This window comes from Ranitomeya imitator, chromosome 2, assembly GCF_032444005.1.
Source record: "Ranitomeya imitator isolate aRanImi1 chromosome 2, aRanImi1.pri, whole genome shotgun sequence".
NCBI classification, from domain to species: domain Eukaryota; kingdom Metazoa; phylum Chordata; class Amphibia; order Anura; family Dendrobatidae; genus Ranitomeya; species Ranitomeya imitator.
In genome coordinates this window covers 47,555,825-47,580,458 of record NC_091283.1, presented here as the reverse complement: position 1 = coordinate 47,580,458, position 24,634 = coordinate 47,555,825, and the positions used below count along the sequence as shown (strand labels likewise).

At 41.2% G+C, this 24,634-nt stretch overlaps 1 protein-coding gene across 1 annotated transcript in view; it reads right to left on the bottom strand.

Moving 5' to 3' along the window:
* The window catches only part of LOC138661752 (cytochrome P450 2B4-like), a 77,738-nt gene that overhangs the window by 13,460 nt on the left and 39,644 nt on the right, over window positions 1-24,634 (bottom strand). Inside the window, exons 4-5 of the mRNA XM_069746646.1 lie at window positions 8,951-9,103; window positions 539-699 (exon numbers count right to left, since the gene is read on the bottom strand). Coding sequence (XP_069602747.1) covers window positions 539-699; window positions 8,951-9,103 — 314 coding nt within the window. The remainder of the gene's footprint in view (window positions 1-538; window positions 700-8,950; window positions 9,104-24,634) is intronic.

The following is a 24,634-nucleotide window of genomic DNA, read 5'->3' as shown; positions in this document are numbered from 1 at the left end:
AATTTGCCACAAGCACCATCAAACCAGTCCATCATAGAGTGTCCTCATTGTGTCTCACTTCCACCTTCATGAACACCCCTTGAAAACCAATAATCACTATTACCACTAATACATATCAGCCCTGCCCCATCATGACACCGACTATGACCGCTACCAATCAGACTTAATTTCGAGCAGCACGGTGGCTCAGTGGTTAGCAGCACTGATGGTTTGCAGCACTGGGGTCATGGGTTCAAATCGCACCAAGAACAACATCTGCAAGGAGTCTGTATGTTCTCCTCGTTTGTGCATGGGTTTCCTCCGAGTTCTCCGGTTTCCTCCCACATTCCAAAGTCATACTGATAGGGAATTTAGATTGTGAGCCCCAATGGGCTAATGATAATGTAGGTAAAGCGATGCAGAATAAGATAGCGCTATATAAGTAATGCATAATTATTTATCTGATTTGCCAAAATGCTAAACATAAATTTTTGATATTTATTGTTTTCCAAAAATCAAAACTTTGCTTAGTTGGAATCAATCAGTCCTTACTTCTTACCTGGCCCCATTCCGAGCTGGCGATTGTGAATGTGGTATAAATCAAGGAGATAATATTCAGCAGCTCTACATCCTCGTAATCATGACGATTTCCAAACATGATGGCAAAAATAACGTTACAGGCGGCTTTACTGAGGTAGTGGCGAGGCTCCACCCATGATTCTAGAGAAAGACAATGTGATGCCAGAACAGCTGAGATATTTATGCATTATATACATCCTCCCCATCCACGTCAACCAGAAAAGTACACAAAGAGTAAAAGCAGCCCATTTCAAGCCTCTAACCTATCACTTTCATGCAGTGGTCAAAAAGTCAAAAATCATCGAGCTAAGACCATCATAGATCATTGTAATGTATGCAGAGGTCATTTGGTCCAAGTACAAACCAGAATTTGAGAGTCTTTTTAGTACAACCCCTGGCAAAAAATCCGGAATCACCGTCCTCGGAGGATGTTCATTCAGTTGTTTAATTTTGTAGAAAAAAAGCAGATCACTGACATGGCACAAAACTACAGTCTTTTCAAATGACAACTTTCTGGCTTTAACAATCACTAAAGGAAATCAAGAACAAAAAATGTGGTAGTCAGTAATGGTTATTTTTTTTAACCAAGCATAGGGAAAAAAAATATGGAATCACTCAATTCAGAGGAAAAAATTATGGAATCACTGTGTAACTTTTCATACCCAAAAATAACACCTGCATCAAATTAGATCTGCTCGTTAGTCTGCATCCTGGTAAATCATCACGCAATGTTGCAAGAGATGTTGGTTGTTCACAGTCAGCTGTGTCTAATATCTGGACCAAATACAAACAACATGGGAAGGTTGTTAAAGGCAAGCATACTGGTAGACCAAGGAAGACATCAAAGCGTCAAGACTGGAAACTTTAAGCAATATGTCTCCAAAACAGGAAATGCACAACAAAACAAATGGGGAACGAATGGGTGGAAACTGGAGTCAACGCCTGTGACCAAACTGTAAGAAACCGCCTAAATGAAATAGGATTTACATACAGAAAAGCTAAACGAAAGCCATCATTAACACCTAAACAGAAAAAAACAAGGTTACAATGGGCTAAGGAAAAGCAATCGTGGACTGTGGATGACTGGATGAAAGTCACATTCAGTGATGAATCGCGAATCTGCATTGGGCAAGGGGATGATGCTGGAACTCTTGTTTGGTGCCGTTCCAATGAGATTTATACAGATGACTGCCTGAAGAGAACATGCAAATTTCTACAGTCATTGATGAAATTGGGCTGCATGTCAGGTAAAGGCGCTGGGGAGATGGCTGTCATCACATCTTCAATAAATACACAAGTTTATGTTGATATTTTGGACACTTTTCTTATCCCATCAATTGAAAGGATGTTTGGGGATGATGAAATCATTTTTCAAGATGAGAATGCATCCTGCCATAGAGCAAAAACTGTGAAACCATTCCTTGAAAAAAGACACATAAGGTCAATGTCATGGCCTTCAAATAGTCAGGATCTCAATCCAATTGAAAATCTTTGGAAGTTGAATAAAATGGTCCATGACAAAGATCAAACCTGCAAAGCTGATCTGTTATAAAAGCCAGAGGTGGTGCAACAAAATACTAGTGTTTTTTGTTTGTTTTTCATGATTCCATTATTTTTTCATCAGAATTGAGTGATTCCATAATTTTTCCCCTATGCTTGTTTTAAAAAAGTAACTATTACTGACTACAACATGTTTTGTACTTGCTTTCTTTTAATGTTTCTTAAAGCCACAAAGTTGCCATTTGAAATGACTTTAGTTTTGTGCCATGTCTGTGATCTGCTTCTTTTCTACAAAATTAAACAGCTGAATGAACATCCTCCAAGGCCGGTGATTCCATAATTTTTGCCAGGGGTTGTATGTGAAAACATGTCTGTCGTAGAAATGTTTTTTTTAAATGGCGGGGTGATGGTATGGGATATCACAAAAATTATTTCGAAAAGGCCTCAAAAAAGAGTTCGGAGCCATTACGACTAGGGTTGAGCAAAACGGGTCGGCCATTTTCAGAAGTCGCCGACTTTTGGCAAAGTCGGGTTTCATGAAACCCAACCCGACCCCTGTGTGGGGTCGGCCATGAAGTCGGCGATCTTCTGAATCTGGTATCGGAATTCCGATCCCGAGTTCCGATATGTTTGCAATATCGGAAATCGGTATCGGAATCCATATTTAAGTGTAAAATAAAGAATTAAAATAAAAAATATCGCTATACTCACCCTCTGACGCGCCCTGGTACTAACCGGCAGCCTTTCTTCCTTCGAATCAGCGCTTGCAGGACCTTGCGGTGATGTCGCGGCTTGTGATTGGTCGCGCGACCACGCATGTGACCGCTCGCGCGACCAATCACAAGCCGCGACGTCACCGCAAGGTCCTGGAAGCGCTGATTCTTAGGAAGGAAGGTTCCCGGTTAGTACCAGGGCGCGTCCGAGGGTGAGTATAGCGATAATTTTTATTTTAATTCTTCATTTTACACTTAAATATGGATCGCAGGGCCTGAAGGAGAGTTTCCTCTCCTTCAGACCCTGGGAACCATTGGAAACCCAATGAACTGCGAACTCGGCTTCAGGAAAATGGCCGTCTAGATCGCCATCTGCGCACGTGCGGCATCCCGCGGCCATTTTCTTGAAGCCCCGGGAAGCCGAGAAGAACCATCTACGCACAAGCGGCCTCACAAAGATGGCCGCGCCCACCGATAAACGGCTGAATAGCGCAGATCGCGCTATTTTCCTTGAAGCTGCCCAGTGGATTCACCACTTGGACATGCGCACACCACTACGCCACCAACGGAGATCTGGGGGAGAAACAGCGCTGTCACCACGCCCACGTGACCTGACCAGCGCGAGTGACAGCCCAAAATGGCGACTTTACAAAGGTATTTCGGCAGCATAGGTGGGGAATAAAGGCTCCAAAATACACTAATGTAAAGCCCAGCTCTGCCCCTATTTAACGCTATTTTTAGCTCTTCTTGAAAAAACGGGGTGACAGGTTCCCTTTAAATATCCCGCCAATTTGAGGTGACAGACTCCCTTTAAACTAAGAGCAAGGTCTATTTGGATTTTAAAGGGACTCTGTCACCTGAATTTGGCGGGACTGGTTTTGGGTCATATGGGCGGAGTTTTTGGGTGTTTGATTCACCCTTTCCTTACCCGCTGGCTGCATGCTGGCTGCAATATTGGATTGAAGTTCATTCTCTGTCCTCCATAGTACACGCCTGCGCAAAGCAATCTTGCCTTGTGCAAGCGTGTACTATGGAGGACAGAGAATGAACTTCAATCCAATATTGCAGCCAGCATGCAGCCAGCGGGTAAGGAAAGGGTGAAACGAACACCCGAAAACTCCGCCCATATGACCCAAAACCAGTCCCGCCAAATTCAGGTGACAGGTTCCCTTTAAAGATCATTTCTATGTAGTGTTCTATTTTATCCAATTGTGCCTTGATTTTGAAGCTAAGGAACCAAATGTGTGAGGGTTTGCATAGGGTCTTGGTTACATCTCCAAAATTTTGAGAAGTAGAAAATTGTAAAAAAAAAAATTATGCAGGAAGGTATTTTGTGTTCATTACATCAAATATTATAAAGTTTTGATATTTTATTTTTTCACACTTTTCAGTGAGATGAGTTCTCGCAGAACATTATTATTAGTCGAATTTCATATATCTGATATGTACAACACAATTATGTCCTTAAGATCTAGATATTCTTGCTCGTTTAACCCTTTCCTGACATGGCCAAATTTAGTTTTTTTGAGTTTATTTTCTTATTTTCTCCTCCCCTTCTTTTCAGAGGCACAAATTCTTTATTTTTCTGTTGTGAGGGCTTGATATTTCGCAGGACGAGTTGTACTTTTGAAAGACATCATTTATTTTACCACAGTGTATTGGAGAATGGAAAAAAGAAAAATTCCAAGTCCGGTGAAATAATGATAAAACATCGGACTGTTTTGGGGAATTGTTTTAACAGTGTACATAGTATGTATGGTAAAAATCAGTACGATTATGATGATACCAAGTATTTTTTATTATTTTAGTGGTGAAAAAAAAAATTGACATTTGAAGGGAAAAAAGGTTTACCTCTGTGTCGCCATTTTCCAAGACCCGTAATGTTTTCATTTTTGGGTCGATGGAGCTTTGTGACAGCTTATTTTTTGTGGAGCGAGAATGTTTTTACTGATGCCATGTTGATATAGATATGATATGAAAAAAAAAAATTGGTGTTCTCGAATATTTATGTAGTTTACTAATGGAGTTACCGTAATCATTTTTATGTTTTGCTCGGACTCTTCTGAACATGGCGACACCACATATGTATTTATTATTCCCTTTGTTAATGAGGGAAAAGGGGGGTGATTTGAACTTGTGTTTTTTTTTTTTCCATATTTAAAAAGTAACAAAAAAAATATATATATTTTTAAACTCTTATTAGTCCCCTTAGGGGACTTGAAACTGCAATCGTCTTATTGCTTATGTGTGTGAACATAGTGAAAAATCTCGGTCTCCTTTGAAGCCCGTCCACAAGGTCTTCAAAAGATCTCCTGCCATCATAGAAACCCATCTGTGACCGGCGATTACTTTATGGGCGCACTGATTATGACAGCAGCATTTAACAGGTTAACCTTTTGCACCACCCGCAATTCTTAGATGCAGGTCCTGCATCTAATAAGGGGCTCAATGTAGGTTGGCAAAGAGAGATTTTATTTTATTTGTGGTTATGGCTTCATGATTATTTATCTGATATTCAGTTGGGCAGTTTACATAGTTTTTCTGACGTTTTAATCTACCGTTTATTTTTTAAGTTTTATATTTATTTGGAATCGAGCAAAACATGGAAATGAAATTACATATATTAGGATATGGTTTTATGGAACAGTCTTAGGCTATACTTATATGCAGCGTTCCTGCTGTGTTTTTTTTTCTGCAGCTAAAACGCTGCGTTCAAAATAACCATTTTGCCGCATTTTCGTTGCGTTTTTGCAGAAATCTTTGAGCGCAGATTAAATTTGTGCTTTAGGTCAAGTCCATATTTAATAAAGTTAGATTTTATTTGCCAAAAACATATAAAAAACAAAAATGTCAAAAAACACACCTGGTTGCATTTTTGCACCATTTCATTGCTTTCTATGGGTGAAGAAAAAATGCTGAAAGAATTGACATGAAGCAGATTTAAAAAAAAAAAAAAAAAATGCTCCAATTCTCAAATTTGCACAGAAAAAAAAAATTAAAAAACAAGTGAGAGCATGAGATTTCTGAAATATCATAGCTTTTGCTGGTACTGTAAAAAGCAACTGTCAACTTGCATTGAAAAAAAACAAACAGCAAAAAAATGCTGCACGTGAACATAGTCTTTGTGTTTTTATAAAGGGATTTGTTATTTCACATTATTTAAAACTATTATTCGTAGCCGACCATAAGTAATAGAAAATATAAGCTATGAACCTATAGGATCAGTGTCGGACTGGGGTGTCTAGGGCCCACAGGAGGAATTGACCCTAGGGGCCCACCCTACAGCTATATGCAGATACCTGTTATCCATTATCCCTGTTATAGTGGAGCATCCACTCTAAAACAGACGGCTCCTGCACATTAACTGTGTGTACTGTATATTCATTCTCTTTAGGGTTTCCAGAAAAAACAAGCTCAATACTCACAGCCACTGAGGGAATGAAAGGATCAGAGGTCACGTTGCACATGTTGCTCCAGTCCAATGGTGTTGTGAATTCTGCTCTTGGGCTCCCTCCGGTGGTTATGAGTGGTAGTGCTGCTGTCTTTGGATCGCAGCATTTATCAGGTGTGTCCACTTATTGCAATTTGGACTGGGATATTTAGTCTTGCTTGATCCTTTAGTCAGTGCCAGTTGTCCATTGTTTTTGGAGGATTCACATCCCTGACTGGTCTCTCCTGTTTGCTGTTCTTTTCAACAAAGATAAGTTCTGGCTTTGTTTTTGCTGTCCACATGCTGTGGGCCTTATAGTTCTGTGCATTTTCATGTTTTGTCTTGTCCAGCTTTGTCTGTGTAAGGATTTTTTGCAGCCAAGCTGTATCTCTGGAGATGCAGATATACCCTCCATGTCTTTAGTCAGATGTGGAGATTTGTATTTTCTGTGGTGGATATTTTCTAGTGTTTTAATACTGACCGCATAGTACTCTGTCCTATTCTTTCTTTTTAGCTAGAAAGGCCTCCTTTGCTATATCCTGATTTCAGTCTGCGTATGTCATTTCCCTCTCCTCTCACAGTCAATATTTGTGGGGGGCTGTCTATCCTTTGGGGATTTTCTCTGAGGCAGGATAGTTTTCCCGTTTCTATCTCTAGGGGAAGTTAGTCCTTAGGCTGTGTCGAGGTGTCTAGGGAGTGTTGGGTACATCCCACGGCTACTTCTAGTTGCGGTGCTAGGTTCAGGGTCTGCGGTCAGTACAGGTACCACCTTCTCCAGGGTACGTCACATGCTGCTCCTAGGCCACCAGATCATAACAAATGGGTATAAAAGCTCCACATTCCGCTTATCAGTGTGGGTCCCAGAAGTCAGACCCCACCAATCAATACGTTATCAATTATTATTCAGTAGGACAATCAGCTATGTATCCACCAGACTTCTGCACAACACAACTGATGTCCCAACCCCATTTATAAGGCAAGAAATCCCACTTATTAAACCTGACAGGGCACACCTGTGAAGTGAAAACCATTCCCGGTGACTACCTCTTGAAGCTCATCAAGAGAATGCCAAGAGTTTGCAAAGCAGTCATCAAAGCAAAAGGTGGCTACTTTGAAGAACCTAGAATATAAGACATAATTCCAGTTGTTTCACATTTTTTTGTTCAGTATATAATTCCACATGTGCTAGTTCATAGTTTTGATGCCTTCAGTGTGAATGTACAATTTTCATATTCATGAAAATACAGAAAAATATTTAAATGAGAAGGTGTGTCCAAACTTTTGCTCTGTACTGTATATTTCTAACAGAAGAAGAAGTAACATTTACATAGAGGGAGGGAGTAGAGTATCACATGGTCCTGGTATACCCCTTTCAATATTATACACAGGAGCTCTGTATATAGTGTATTGTGTATGTGTAACCCAGAAATCACCTTTAACATTTTAAACAGGAACTCTGCATATAGTATATTGTGTACATGTAATACAGTAATCACCAGACATACACAGGAGCTCTGTATACAGTGTCAGTGTTCAGGTAGTACAGTGATCACCAGTGATATTATACATAGGAGCTCTGTATATGGTTTATAGTGTACAGGTAATACCGGGATCATCGGTGACATTATACACAGGAGCTCTGTATAAAGTATCAGTGTACAGGTAATACAGTGATCACTAGTGCCATTATATATAGAAACTCTGTATATAGTATATAGTGTAAGTGTAGAATTAACACACTTTGTAGAAAACTTGTAGAAATGTTGTAAGATGATATTTTGGATTGCCTGCACATAATAAAATTAAAAAGATGTTTTGGTCATATAGATTAATAAACTCTCAGGATCAGCAGCATGTGCTGCAGCAATGTGTGAAAGCCAGAGGTGCATTATTGAGGAGCAATTGTTTTTGAAGGGGGATTTGATGCCTTACACGGAGTTAAGAAATTTTTTTTCAATCCAATATGTAGCTAATAGCATTTGCTTTATGGGGTTTTTGCCTTTCTATGGATCAACATGTTAGACGTAAGTACATTGAATTACACCTGTAGTCCATCTTCAACTTTAAAACCATGAATTGTCTGCGTCTATTTAAATGATCAGATTTTGAATAGTTTATTTTGAAGTTTGATATTACGCTGAACATTTTGATTTGTAATGAAATCAAAATATCATGTCTCATATCATGTCGGGTTTGGCAGGAGAAATGAAAAGCCGGCAATTGAATTACCGGCTTTTCTGATATATCGCGCTGGAGCAAATATAAAAAAAGAAAATTTCCCATTGACTTTGCATTGGGTTTCGTGTTTCGGCCGATCCCCAACCCCGACTTTTCAATAAGATCGGCCGATTTCACTCGACCCGACTTTTGAGGAAGTCGGGTTTCGTGAAACCCGAATCGATCTGAAAAAATGAAAAGTTGTTCAACCCTAGAGATAACATTTCGATAAAAAAAAGTTGGGAAAGCAAATTTCAACAATGTTTGTTCTAAAAACTGCTAGTCAAAACGATCAAATGCTTTTTTCATTATCAATTGTGAAGATGAATATATTTGTTTTGCCAAATGTATAATATTCAATGTTCTGATTAAATTATTTTTAGCTTAACAACCATTTTACTCATCGTACTTGCTTGTCTTTACGTACAGAATTTGTTTTCGATTTTTGCTTTCTAATAAGGTTTTCCTTCAAACAAAAATACTTTGATTTAAAAAAATCACCACAAGATATTGAGTTATCGCCTGTAACAACCTTTAATTTTCTTGAGTTCTGTCACTAGACACAAAGCTTCTTCTTGAATTCGATTTTCAATGGTCCTTTTTCCCATGCCGAAATCCCGCATTGTAGAAAGAGAAAATCTCCGAAGCTCCCTCCACCTCTCCATGTCACTTGTGAAAGCAATTCCTGAGAGACGACAATAACCAGTATGATTTTATTTTACAGGCTAACATTCATGCAAGCAAATAACATAGCAAACTACATCGAACTATTATGCAAATTGGATTTAAGTATTATTTAAACTGTAAAGCGCTGTGGAATATGTTGGCGCTATATAAATAATAATAATTATTATTATTATTTATAAAGAGGTAAAATATTGCTTTACAAAAACTCATGGATTGTTTGTGTCTCAGGGTCTTTGGATCACTGAAATCAGGCTCAAACACTTGTGGTAATTACTGTATTTTACCGACTATAAAAGACGCATCCCAGGTTTAGACAGCAGAGCATAGGAAAGCATTATTCATATTCGTTAAACTTTCCCTGGTGATGTAAAGTAGAAAGGTCAGGTGGATCACTAATTCTTATACACACACAGCTCAGCTACATGCTCATATAGTTAATCAGATAGCATTTTTTTCATACAAGTGGTTACCTATGTCATGCACCAATAAATACATAAATCCTCCCAAATAAAAAGTGCTAATAAGACAGCGTATAAAATTATTTTTATTGAAAGTAATATAAAAGTATAAAAAACTAATATAATCACAAAATATAGCTGATAAATATGAGCACAATATAATGATATGATAGGACACCAACCAAAATATTACAAAATAATATATTTAACCTCCACACTAATATGATATATCCTAGCACTATTCGCAAAATTGCACAAAATAAAAAAGGGGGAAAAAACCACTCAAAATTGCAAAGTGCGAATTTGTGCAAAAAAAAAAATTTGTCCAACAATTAATACAGCAAAAAAAAAATCATCAAGAAGTACCGTCCTTAACCCCTTAATCCCATATGACGTACTATCCCGTCCAGGTGACCTGGGACTTAATTCCCAGTGACGGGATAGTACGTCATATGCGATCGGCCGTGCTCACGGGGGGAGCGCGGCCGATCGCGGCCGGGTGTCAGCTGACTATCGCAGCTGACATCCGGCACTATGTGCCAGGAGCGGTCACAGACCGCTCCCGGCACATTAACCCCCGGCACACCACGATCAAACATGATCGCGATGTGCCGGCGGTACAGGGAAGCATCGCGCAGGGAGGGGGCTCCCTGCGTGCTTCCCTGAGACGATCGGTACACGGTGATGTACTCACCGTGTACCGAGCGTCTTCTCCCTGCAGTCCCCGGATCCAAAATGGCCGCGGGGCTGCATCCGGGTCCTGCAGGGAGCACTTCCGGGTCGCCTACAGCTCTGTAAGCCGGCAGCGATGTCAGGGAGATCGCCGATCTTACAGAGTTCTGTGCAAACTGTAAGATCGGCGATCTGTGATGTCTCCCCCTGGGACAAAGTAAAACACTAAAAAAAAAAATTTCCACATGTGTAAAAAAAAAAAAAAAAATTACTAAATAAATAAATAAAAAAAAAATATTATTCCCATAAATAAATTTTTCTCTAAAAAAAAAAAAACACAAAAACAATAAAAGTGCACATATTTAGTATCGCCGCATCCGTAACGAGCCGACCTATAAAACTGTCCCACTAGTTAACCGCTTCAGTGAACACCGTAAGAAAAAAAAACGAGCCAAAAAACAACGCTTCATTATCATACTGCCGAACAAAAAGTGGAATAACACGCGATCAAAAAGACGGATATGAAAAACCATGATACCGCTGAAAACGTCATCTTGTCCCGCAAAAAACGAGCCGCCACAAAGCATAAGCAAAAAAAGTAAAAAAGTTATAGTCCTGAGAATAAAGCGATGCCAAAATAATTATTTTTTCTATAAAATAGCTTTTATCGTATAAAAGCGCCAAAACATAAAAAAAATAATATAAATGAGGTATCGCTGTAATCGTACTGACCCGACGAGTAAAACTGCTCCATCCACTTTACCAAACGCGGAACGGTATAAACGCCTCCCCCAAAAGAAATTCATGAATAGCTGGTTTTTGGTCATTCTGCCTCACAAAAATCGGAATAAAAAGTGATCAAAAACTGTCACGTGTCCAAAAATGTTACCAACAAAAACGTCAACTCGTCCCGCAAAAAACAAGACCTCACATGACTCTGTGGACCAAAATATGGAAAAATTATAGGTCTCAAAATGTGGAGACGCAAAAACTTTTTTGCTATAAAAAAAGCGTATTTTAGTGTGTGACGGCTGCCAATCATAAAAATCCGATATAAAAAACGCTATAAAAGTAAATCAAACCCCCCTTCATCACCCCCTTAGTTAGGGAAAAATAATAAAATTATAAAAATGTATTTATTTCCATTTTCCCATCAGGGCTAGGGTTAGGGTTGGGGCTAGGGTTAGGGCTAGGGTTAGGGTTGGGGCTAGGGTTAGGGTTAGGGCTAGGGTTAGGGTTGGGGTTAGGGTTGGAGCTAAAGTTAGGGTTAGGGTTGGGGCTAAACTTAGGGCTAGGGTTGGGGCTAGGGTTGGGGCTAGGGTTGGGGCTAGGGCTTGGGTTGGGGCTAGGGTTAGGGTTGGGGTTACGGTTGGAGCTAAAGTTAGGGTTAGGGTTGGGGCTAAAGTTAGGGTTAGGGTTGGGATTATATTTACGGTTGGGATTAGGGTTGGGATTAGAATTAGGGGTGTGTCAGGGTTAGGGGTGTGGTTAGGGTTACTGTTGGGATTAGGGTTAGGGGTGTGTTAGGGTTAGGGTTCAGGTAGAATTGGGGAGTTTCCACTGTTCAGGCACATCAGGGGCTCTCCAAATGCGACATGGCGTCCGATCTCAATTCCAGCCAATTCTGCGTTGAAAAAGTAAAACAGTGCTCCTTCCCTTCCGAGCTCTCCGGTGTGCCCAAACAGGGGTTTACCCCAACATATGGGGTATCAGCGTACTCAGGAAAAATTGGACAACAACTTTTGGGGTCCAAGTTCTCTTGTTATCCTTGGGAAAATAAAAATGTGGGGGGCTAAAAATCATTTTTGTGGGAAAAATAAGATTTTTTTTTATTTTCGCAGCTCTGCGTTGTAAACTGCAGTGAAACACTTGGGGGTTCAAAGTTCTCACAACACATCTAGATAGGTTCCTTGGGAGGTCTAGTTTCCAATATGGGGTCACTTGTGGGGGGTTTGTACTGTTTGGGTACATCAGGGGCTCTGCAAATGCAACGTGACGCCTGCAGACCAATCCATCTAAGTCTGTATTCCAAATGGCGCTCCTTCCCTTCCGAGCTCTGCCATGCGCCCAAACAGTGCTTCCCCCCCACATATGGGGTATCAGCGTACACAGGACAAATTGGACAACAACCTTTGGGGTCCAATTTATCTTGTTACCCTTGTGAAAATACAAAACTGGGGACTAAAAATCATTTTTGTGAAAAAAAAAAGAATTTTTATTTTCACGGCTCTGCGTTATAAACTGTAGTGAAACACTTGGGGGCAAAAAGCTCTCAAAACACATCTAGATAAGTTCCTTAGGGGGTCTACTTTCCAAAATGGTGTCACTTGTGGGGGGTTTCAATGTTTAGGCACATCAGGGGCTCTCCAAACCCAACATGGCGTCCCATCTCAATTCCAGTCAATTTTGCATTGAAAAGTCAAATGGCGCTCCTTCCCTTCCGAGCTCTGCCATGCGCCCAAACAATGGTTTACACCCACATATGGGGAATCAGCGTACTCAGGACAAATTGCACAACAACTTTTGTGGTCTAATTTCTTCTCTTACCCTTGGGAAAATAAAAAAATGGGGGCAAAAAGATCATTTTTGTGAAAAAATATGATTGTTTTATTTTTACGGCTCTGCATTATAAACTTCTATGAAGCACTTGGTGGGTCAAAGTGCTCACCACACATCTAGATAAGTTCCTTAAGGGGTCTACTTTCCAAAATGGTGTCACTTGTGGGGGGTTTCAATGTTTAGGCACATCAGGGGCTATCCAAACCCAACATGGCGTCCCATCTCAATTCCAGTCAATTTTGCATTGAAAAGTCAAATGGCGCTCCTTTCCTTCCGAGCTCTGCCATGCGCCCCAAACAGTGGTTTATCCCCACATATAGGGTATAAACGTACTCAGGACAAATTGTACAACAACTTTTGGGGTCCATTTTCTCCTGTTACCCTTGGTAAAATAAAACAAATTGGAGCTGAAATACATTTTGTGTGAAAAAAAGTTAAATGTTCATTTTTATTTAAACATTCCAAAAATTCCTGTAAAACACCTGAAGGGTTAATAAACTTCTTGAATGTGGTTTTGAGCACCTTGAGGGGTGTAGTTTTTAGAATGGTGTCACACTTGGGTATTTTCTATCATATAGACCCCTCAAAATGACTTCAAATGAGATGTGGTCCCTAAAAAAAAATGGTGTTGTAAAAATGAGAAATTGCTGGTCAACTTTTAACCCTTATAACTCCCTAACAAAAAAAAATTTTGGTTCCAAAATTGTTCTGATGTAAAGTAGACATGTGGGAAATGTTACTTATTAAGTATTTTACATGACATATCTCTGTGATTTAAGGGTATAAAAATTCAAATTTGGAAAATTGCGAAATTTTCAAAATTTTCGCCAAATTTCCGTTTTTTTCCCAAATAAACGCAAGTTATATCGAATAAATTTTACCACTAACATGAAGTACAATACGTCACGAGAAAACAATGTCAGAATCGCCAAGATCCGTTGAAGCGTTCCAGAGTTATAATCTCATAAAGGGACAGTGGTCAGAATTGTAAAAATTGGCCCGGTCATTAACGTGCAAACCACCCTCGGGGCTTAAGGGGTTAAAAAATGTGTGCAAAAATAATTGAATAATATGATCAAAAAAAAGAATTATGACTGTAATCAATCCAGAGCAAAGTGCAATGGTGCAATAAATATAAAAACAATAGTGCAGCTACTGCTATAGTATGAAAGTGCTACAGTGGAACTATAAAGTGCAGGAAGTGCCAGTAACTAGTATACCGCTAACACATTATCATAATAGAGTGAATGCGTGCACATGTAGGTATGTGGAGCCTCTAATGTTACTGGATTTTACTTACTTCATTCACTCTATTATGATAATGTGTTAGCGGTATACTAGTTACTGGCACTTCCTGCACCTTATAGTTCCACTGTAGCACTTTCATACTATAGCATTAGTTGCACTATTGTTTTTTATATTTATGGGCTCAAGTCCAATTTAATTATTTATATTGTGCAATGTTAGTCTATTAGTGTTATTGCAAATTTTGCACTAATTTCACTTTTTTAGCACTTTTTAGCACCATTGCACTTTGCTCTGGATTGATTACAGTCATAATAATTCTTTTTTTGCACATATTATTCAATCATTTTGCACACATTTTTTAAGGTGCTTCTTGATTTTTTTTTTGCTGTATTAATTGTTGCACAATTTTTTTTTTGCAATTTTTGCACCTTTTTTTACACAAATTCGCACTTTGCAATTTTGAGTGTTTTTTCCCCCTTTTTTATTTTGTGCAATTTTGTGAATAGTGCTAGGATATATCATATTAGTGTGGAGGTTAAATATATTATTTTGTAATATTTTGGTTGGTGTCCTATCATAACATTATATTGTGCTTATATTTATCAGCTATATTTTGTGATTATATTAGTTTTTTATACTTTATATTACTTTCAATAAAAATAATTTTATATGCTGTCTTTTTAGCACTTTTTATTTGGGAGGATTTATACATGCCCATATAGACACACACAGCTCTGCTACATGCACACATAGACACACACAGAGAGATTAGTGTCAGACTGGAGTAGAGGAGAGCGTTCTCTGATTAGGAAGGATGCGTTATCAGAGTTCTCCTCCATTAGAAGATGCAGGACTATAAGACGCACACACTAAATTTTTTTTTTTTTTTTTTTTTTTTAAACCAGAAAAATTGAGTCTTACAGTCCAAAAAATAGGGTAGTTTGTCATATGAACCCAATTAAAAGGATGACTACCCAAGGAGGACAATCCACGGGTTTCAAGCAATATGGGAACAAAAAGAATCTCTCTGTTTCCAAAGAGCATCCAGTAGTGTAATGCCTTGGGCAAGGTACAAAACCAGTAGATAATTCACAAAAAGTTAAGCACGATCAGTGTTCTGAGAAGAGATTTTTGGCTGATAAAGAGCACATACTGATTTGGGCAGATAAAGTCATTATGAGGAAGGTTTCTGCCAAATAAATTCATTGGATTAAGAGAGTAGCTGCTAGTTTACCATTACATGGCAGCAAACAAGTGTGTGAATCTGCCCATGACTCTGCTATGTCACTATCACACCTCTGAAGGAAGCATGCATTAACACAGAGCTGTGCATAATGCATTCATACATGATGCATATGGATGAGCGAACATGCTTGGTGATATTCGGGTATCACTTGAGTATCACACTGCTCAGATCTGCTTGGTACGCACTCATCGAGTAGTGTGGACAGTACTCAATGTAAAACTCAAATCCCTTGGGCTTGTTACGCAGCCAATAAGCCTGCTCGCATGGCTGTGAATCACTGTAATGATGTAGCCATCTTGATTGTGGCATTACTGTGATTGGCTGGCCGTGTGACATCATCAGGGGTTATTAAAAAACAAATGCTGCCCAGCTCGGCACACTGATACTATTGCACAGCTCTGTGGCACTTCATATTGGAAGGAGAGAGGTGCTTGTCCAGGCCTGTGTGCACAGTATTACAAACGAATCAGAGGCTTGTAGTGTTGATACTGGTTCTGAAGCTGAGCCGTCATACTAACAGTCCTTCTAAGGGCTAAGAGTTTATATCCAATGCAATCTGCAGTTAGCTTAGGGAGGGAGAGAGAGTCGTAGGAGCAGGAAGAGTGACAGAATCCAGTCTATAGACAGGGATTAGACCTGTGCAGTCTGTTGGCAAATATATAGTAGCAGGGTTTTTTGTGGGGCCTGAAAACAAATTAAATATATTTTGATCCAGCAAGTATTATGTGCTTTGAGGTCCATTTTTGTGTTGTATAGCACAGACAAAAGATTGTTGAAAATTTCCTGACCTACGTGTCTCAACCATACACTAATCCGTAGTATGCAATAAATATCCGATCCGTAAAGCTGTTAAAAAGCTTTGACGTATTTTGAAGGCTTCTATTTCTCAGACACAGTGTTACTTTGTTGGTGAACATTTCTGTTATCTCTAAAAGTGCAGAAAAGCATTGAAACTTTTTTTGATTGAATTTGATTGCCATCCATACACTTTTGCGTTCTGTTTCATTACAGTAAACTTATAAAAACAGCTTTGGTTGCTGTAGGTGACCAATTTTTTTTCTTTTATTAAAAATAAAGTTGGCTTTAAGAGACCTAACAATTACAAAATGCATAAGGTGTGCATTAAGTGGCTGGAAAGTGGAAGTGCTGATGACGGTGCATGTAGATGCCAAGGATGTGGGGTAGGTGCGACTACGCCTGTTGCTGGAGCACAAGAAATACGCCCATCGATGACACATACTGTATGTTCCTGTTCCACTTTACAGGTAGGCACAGTTCACCAATACAGGGGACAATACAAATATCTCGCTGAGGATCTGTTTATACCAAGGAAGGTGACCGGCACAAGGGGGCATTCTTTGCGTCTGGAGGAGAGAAGGTTTTTCCACCAACATAGAAGAGGATTCTTTACTGTTAGGGCAGTGAGAATCTGGAATTGCTTGCCTGAGGAGGTGGTGATGGCGAACTCAGTCGAGCGGTTCAAGAGAGGCCTGGATGTCTTCCTGGAGCAGAACAATATTGTATCATACAATTAGGTTCTGTAGAATGACGTAGATCTGGGGATTTATTATGATGGAATATAGGCTGAACTGGATGGAAAAATGTATTTTTTCGGCCTTACTAACTACGTTACTATGTTACCACTTGTGAAGCCAGATAGCAGATAATGCTCCCAGCAGGCTTGGCAGCACCACACAGTCTGTAAACTGCCCAGTCTCTCCAGCTTAAAGTTTGGATCACTTAATAATCACCCTGATCCTCCTTCCTCCCACCATGTTGAGTTTCTGTATACTAGTGATAACACACTACGAGGAGCTCTTTACAACATAATTTCTTGATCGTGGCCTTTCAACCTGCATGCTCCAAGATGGACATGAGGACATGGTGCTAAGTGATAGATAGAAAAACCTAGCACTCAACTTAAATGCAAATAGAGAATTTTATTCAGTCCATAGGGAGTAGTACTGCAAAACGTTTCGGTCAAATGTGACCTTCGTCAGTTATGTACTATGCAAGTAGGGGGATTCAAATAGATATCAGAGTGTGTTCATATGGATGTCTCAGCATCCGTCAGGACTGTATGTAGTGGGTAATCTGAGGACTGTAATGGGCAGTCCGAGAGCCAGTACAAAGAATTGACAGACATATCTGAGGTTTTTGCCCCTGAACTTCCAATGAGGCATGGTCGTGTGGGATCATGGCAGTAACCTGGTGGTGGCTGTGAAGCTTGGCAAGCTTACACATATACCATGCTTGGCACATGTGCTCAACTTAGTAGTTCAGCAGTTTCTGAAAACGTACCCAGATTTGCCAGAGCTATTGGTCAAGTTAAGCCATAGCAGTGCCCATTTCTACAAGTCTGCTACAGCTGCCGCTGCTCTGGCAGTGTTGCAGCAGCGCATGAGTGCCAGCTCACCAACTGCTGTGCAACGTCATCACGCACTGGAACTCCACACTGCACATGATGGCAATTCTTTGTGAGCAGAAGAAGACAGTGGTTGAGTACCAGCTCCAACACGCCTGTCTGTATTCTGGCCAGCCACTGCACATAGCAACTGAAGAGTGGGCATGGATGTCTGACATTTGCTCAGTTCTCCAAGACTTTGTGGACGCCACAAAGATAGTGAGCGGTGATAATGCCATAGTCAGTGCAGCTGTCCCACTTCTGTGGCTACATAAACAGTTGCTGCTCACAATTAAACATGAAGCTTTGAATGCTAATCAGGTTGGGATGGAGGAAGACATAACACAGAGATTGTAACCAGCCCCAGCTCATCTGCTCAGCGTGGATTGCTTAACAATGAGGAAGTGGAAGAAGAGGAACAGGAGCTGTTGGCTAGTGCAGCAGAGGCTAGAACTCACACAACCTTCATCCCATCTTTCCTATGTGGATGGGCATGAGGAGGAAGAGAGGAAGGAGGAGGAGATGGAGAGTCGTCATCATAGTGGAGATAGGGAAATAATGGCTGTAGGGAGCTTGGCACATATGGCTGACTTTATCACCGCTGCCTTTACTGTGTCCCTCGAGTTCAATTTATCTTGGCCAAAAAAAGGAGTATGTGTTGTTCACCCTGTTAGACACACGCTACAAGGAGAACTTGCATGTCTTCTTCCTGCGGTAGAAAGGTCTTCTAAAATGTTGCTATGCCAGAAGGCCATTGGGCGTGGGCCATTTTCCTGATATCAGCCGAGAGGCAAGGGCTTGACGACCGGGTATTTTTGACAAAGAGGGAAAAAGAGTTTTTAAAAATGGTCATACAATACCTAGCTGTCCAAACTAGCGTACTCCCCAATTCTGCTGTGACTTTCAATTATTGTTTTTCAAAGCTAGACATCTGGCATGAGCTTTTCCCCCTATGCCTTGGATGTGTTATGCTATATGGGTGAGTAATTGAATCCAGAAAAAAAACTTTCAATACTTTTAGGGACTGTTCTATATCACAGAAATGTAGCACGTAATACTCTGTTGATGAGAATAGTCAATTTTTGTACAAAAAAAAAAAATCTTATATATATATATATAAAAAAAAAAATCTGGTCACGTGCAGCACATATATATTTAGCAATGGACTGGAAAGCACTCAGCACTACGTTGAGCCTTTATTCTACCACTTTTCCTGCTTCTGCAACTGTTCATGGGTTAAATGCACAATGTATCTGAAACAAAGAGCAAAGCACAATATTAGGCCTTAGAAGGACTGTTAGTAAGGTGGTTCAGCATCAGCATCGGTATCAACACTCTTATTAGTTGAACGGTGTACACACAGGCCTGGACTAGCATTCTCTCCCTCCAAGATGAACTGTCCCTGAACTGTGCAATGGTGACAGTGAACTGAGCATGGTGGCACCTTTCCTTTTATACCCTTGATCATGTAATGCAGCCAGCTAATCACAGTAATGCCACTACCAAGATGGCTACGGCATTATAGTGACTGTGTATAATATAAAGTAGTACACATCTTAATGATATAGCAGGGGTTGGGGTAGCCCCCTCATAGAATATAATGTAGCCCCCTAATAGAATATAAAGTAGCCCTCATATAGTATAATGCAGCCCCCACATCGAATATAATGTAGTCCCCCCATAAGATATAATACAACCAGCCTCTTATAGTATAATGCGGCCCCCACACAGAATATTATGTAGCCCCCTCAAAGTATAATGCAACCCCCCTCATAGAATATAATGCAGCCCCCCTCATAGGGTATAACACTGCCCTCCTTCATAGGTATAATGCTGTCCCCCTCATAGCATAATGCAACCAGGACTCACTAATATATAGATTGCGGCTAACACTGCCCACTATTAAAGTGAAATGAATATTCACCTCTCTCCACGCCCATGAATAAACACTGGCTCATCCTCTCCAAAGACAAATTGGATGGACTACTCGACTCTCTTTGGCAGCCGCACAGCAGTACGCCTTGTAGATGATGCTCAGAAAGAGCATGTGCTCCAGTGGATAGCAAGCGCAGCATAAAGTGGCCTCTCCTCCTCTTCCTCCACCTTAACATCACACACAGTACAGTCCTGAGAGGTGGCACCCCAATTACACTTGTTTCCCCCCACGTCACAGCATTCCAACCATCAAAGTGACTGTGGGGAACCACTGATGGACCATTCCAAAGAGCTGCTCACACATTAGTCCAGTCAAAATAAGGTTTGACCCGGAACAAATTCCAAGAAAGCGTTTTATGATTTTTTTTATTACTATTGTATGTGGGGAACAACATATTAAAAGTTTTCCAAAAATTGATCACCACAATGGTCCTAACTATGATGTCATAAGACGATGACAGCCATCGCACTAAAAATAACGAATATTTCCATATTTCAAAGCTGTAGCTTTAGGTTACAGAAGAGTTTGCATTTTGTATACTATATATTTTCATATAACAATTTTTATACAAAGTTTTATACTAGCTACAGTACATGGACAGGCGAGGTCATGACGTCATCCATGACGTCATGACATACATGTACATTTCTACAAATTATAGAATTAATACACAGTGCATTTTAAGACCTACTTCATCACTGAATAAGCGTGTCAGGTCAATAGTCACTATTTTCATCATCAGACACTGCTTCCTCACTTATATTGTCACAATGCTCTTCTTGACATGGTCCGCATACCCGTGAACAGGTAAGTCTGTGTCTTTTGCAAGTGCACCGAAGTGTACTACAACCACGAGAACAATTGCAGTGAATTATTTTCAGAAGTGTTTCTGGCACGGGTGAAGTATCCATCATCACTGGAACTAGACTGTTGTTCTGCAATTCCCATCCCCATTCAGTAGTGTCCATGGCCTCACCATTGTCCATCCAAAGCATGACTTGGCGGTAACTCCAAAGGGCATGATACTTCGTTACAGAAGAGGTCGGTGGCAGTCGTTCAGGTGTAACAAAGATTTTGGCTGAACCAACTTTTTTGCAGAGAGTAGAATACCTGATTGCAGACAGATGGTCTCCAGGTTTGCCCCCAAACAATGCCACCATCGCTTTACACCCAGCGTCTTCAATCTCAGCTCGGTTTTTGTTAGGTGTGGAAAAGACCTACAAAGCCATCCACAACCTGTCTCTTCCATATATCTCTGAACTAATCTCTCGATATCTTCCCTCACGTGATCTCCGGTCCTCCCAAGACCTCCTTCTCTCCTCCACACTTATTCGCTCCTCATCCAATCGCCTCCAAGACTTCTCCCGAATATCCCCCATCCTCTGGAACTCTCTGCCCCAACACATCCGACTATCAACCACAGTCGGATCCTTCAGACGGACCCTGAAAACTCATCTCTTCAGGAAAGCCTACAGCCTGCACTGACACCGCTGCTGCCTCATCACTATCGAAGCTACCGCCTCATCAACGCCGGAGCTACCGCCTCACCAACACCGGAGCTACCGCCTCACCAACACCAGAGCTCCTGCAACCCTCAACCTACTGTCTCCTTCCCCATAATCCTGTAGAATGTAAGCCCGCAAGGGCAGGGTCCTCGCCCCTCTGTATCAGTCCGTCATTGTTAGTTTGTTTACTGTATGTGATATTTGTAACTTGTATGTAACCCCTTCTCATGTACAGCACCATGGAATCAATGGTGCTATATAAATAAATAATAATAATAATAATAATAAAGATTTTAGCACAGCTATTTAAGACAGTCTCCCTTCAAAACCGCGGAAGTGGTATCGCAACCCGTGAATGCATGAAGGAACAGAAGACTGCTGCAGGCATGGTTTCCCAGGAACTTCATCATAACCTTAATGTCATATACTGTTGCAGGACTCCCTTTCTCTGAGTAGAAATAAAGCTTGCTGCCATCGCTGGTTGACGCGTGTGAAGTAACAACACCAAAAGATCTGTATCTTCGCCAATGAGACTAGTACTTTTGTTGGATGACATTGACACTGCTGCCTTAGCAATCTCCACATCTGCATCCCCCTCTGATTGTATTATGTGGCAACCTCTGTCATTTATGCGCTGTGAAACGAGATTGATATGAGACTGTTTGTTCTCCACTATCGAAAGGAAGTCTTCCTTTTTCCCGACAAATTTTGTTCCTTTAGCAATGTTCACTTTGTTACTTGTTTGTTTTTTGCGCTGTCGCTGATGGGTAATGTCCTTAGTCTTTGGTCCTCCAATGTAACCATCAAATACTATCGTAGCCTTACCATAGTGCTTTAGTGTGAAAGATGCATAGTCTTCAGTAGGGTTGAGCGAAACAGGTCGGCCATTTTCAGAAGTCGCCGACTTTTCATGAAACCCGACCCGACCCCTCTGTGGGGTCGGCCATGAGGTCGGCGATCTTCTGAATCTGGTATCGGAATTCCGATACCGAGTTCCGATATGTTTGCAATATCGGAAATCGGTATTGGAATCCATATTTAAGTGTAAAAGAAAGAATTAAAATAAAAAATATTGCTATACTCACCCTCTGACGCGCCCTGGTACTAACCGGCAGTCTTCCTTCCTTAGAATCAGCGCTTGAAAGACCTTCGGTGACGTCGCGGCTTGTGATTTGTCGCACGACGGCCCATGTGTCCGCTCACGCGACCAATCACAAGCCGCGATGTCACCGAAGGTCCTTCAAGTGCTGATTCTTAGGACGGAAGGCTGCCGGAAAGAAGCAGGGCGCGTCCGAGGGTGAGTATATTCTTATTAGGTATATACTCACCCTCGGACGCGCCCTGCTTCTTTCCGGCAGTCTTCCTTCCTTAGAATCAGCGCTTGAAAGACCTTCGGTGACGTCGCGGCTTGTGATTGGTCGCACGACGGCCCATGTAACCGCTCACGCGACCAATCACAAGCCGCGACGTCACCGAAGGTCCTTCAAGCGCTGATTCTAAGGAAGGAAGTGTGCCGGTTAGTACCAGGGCGCGTCAGAGGGTAAGTATAGCAATATTTTTTATTTTAATTCTGTCTTTTACACTTAAATATGGATCCCAGGAAGTTTCCTCTTCTTCAAACCCTGGGAACCATAGTAACCCATTGCAATGCATTGGGTTTCGGGTTTCGGCCGACCCCGACTTTTTTATAGGATCGGCCGATTTCACTCGACCCGACTTTTGAGAAAGTCGGGTTTCGTGAAACCCGACCCGATCCTATAAAAGTAAAGGTCGCTCAACCCTAGTCTTCAGCGATTGAACAATATATCTTTCCTTCTGACCACTTCAGTCGATGGAGAAGAGAACCTCCGTCAAGAACATAATGTTCCACTTCGGCTACATCCTTGAGTACTGCGTCAGGTGAACTCTGTTCTTTTATAGCAGCCATCAGTTGTGCTTTGTTTGGTTTGCGTAAGAGATGTTTTGCCTCAAAGAGGGATGGTGGGTATGGGGAAAGTTCATAGGCCATCACCTCATCAAGGGAAAGATCAGCAGTTTGAGACACCACAAGAAACCTTTGGAACAAAAGAGCGGGGTCTATTGTTTTGTCCTTATCAACGTCAATAGCCTCACTGGATGCCAGGGTCTTGGCTTTCATTGACCGCTTGTACTTAACTGAAAACAGTGATTGACCCTCCATTGTTGCCACTATTTCTCTGCCAATGGTGAACAGGTTATGAACATTCACATCCTTATTTGCATTGACACCGGTGATAATGTTGCGAAAAGACACTTCATCAGAGAAAGGTGAAAAGGTCTTGAGTTTATCTACAATTTTCTCCAGGTCTTCACAATCTCTTCTCGTCCTTGACGTTCTTGCCTCCTTGTGTTGTTCACTGGTGATAAAACTCTGGCGAGTGAAACCCTGCATTGCATCACTGTAGGAAGAGGACACTGGCACAGACCGAGTCCACAAGGCCCTCTGATGTTCGGACATTCCACTTCCCTGGTGAGTCCTCCTGCAGTTTTTAGGGAGTACATTAGAGCTTGCTCGATGACTAGGTCGCCACCCAGGCCTGCCCAGTACTGATCAGTCTGCCTTACAACATGCAAGCCATTCATAAATCTATGGAAGACTGGTGGCATATCATCTTCCAGAGTGATCATAGACTGGAGGTAAAGGTAGGCGGCCTTCACATAGTTCCCATGCCCAGCAGCTGCAAGAATGGGCAAACATTCGGCTACAGCATGAAGGTGCATCAGCCAGGATCCTGTACGATCGGCCTCGATAAGCTCCCTTGCTATTCCAACCATCTGTTGGTAATTGAGCCATAGTTTACTGGTACAAGAGTGAGCGGATAATCCGTTTCTTTTGGTGGACAAGAGGTGGACAATTTGATAGACACTGCAAGGCGAGTCGCATTTAACATTTTACAGCTTTGGCGGCCATATTCTTTGACGTCACATTTGGACCCTTTGTGGTAGCCCTATCTTGGTAAACTTTTAGTATGTTTTTCCCTACATGTAATACTACCAAAAAAAACTATAAAACGCTTTCTTGGAATTTATTCAGGGTAAAGTATTTTTTTTTCGTATTTTGACAGGACTACATTCTTTTGCATGGCCATTAGAGGTCTGCTCCAAAAATTCCCAGAATCAGGAGGAAGGAAACATCTGCACAGATACCAAAAACTGTTTTTCAGTTAGATCTGGGGCCAGATGAAGTAGAGTCTGAGCAGAATCCAGATCCTCGTCACCAGACGTTAACCCCCGTTGGTGAAAGTGATCCTGATGAGAGTCAGATATCTGAGGTGCATGCAGACTGTACTACGCTGTCAGGGCAGTGAGAGGGGGTTGGTGACTCTCAGGGTGAAGATTGTGAGAACAGAGGATGACGATGAGGTTGTAGATCACACTTGGTTTGAACCCAGAGACATGCAGCTGAATAGATCAGCAAAGAAGATGGAGAAGGAGGAGGAGGAAGATGAGGAGGTTACGTTGTGGCTTCCCGCACAGACACGG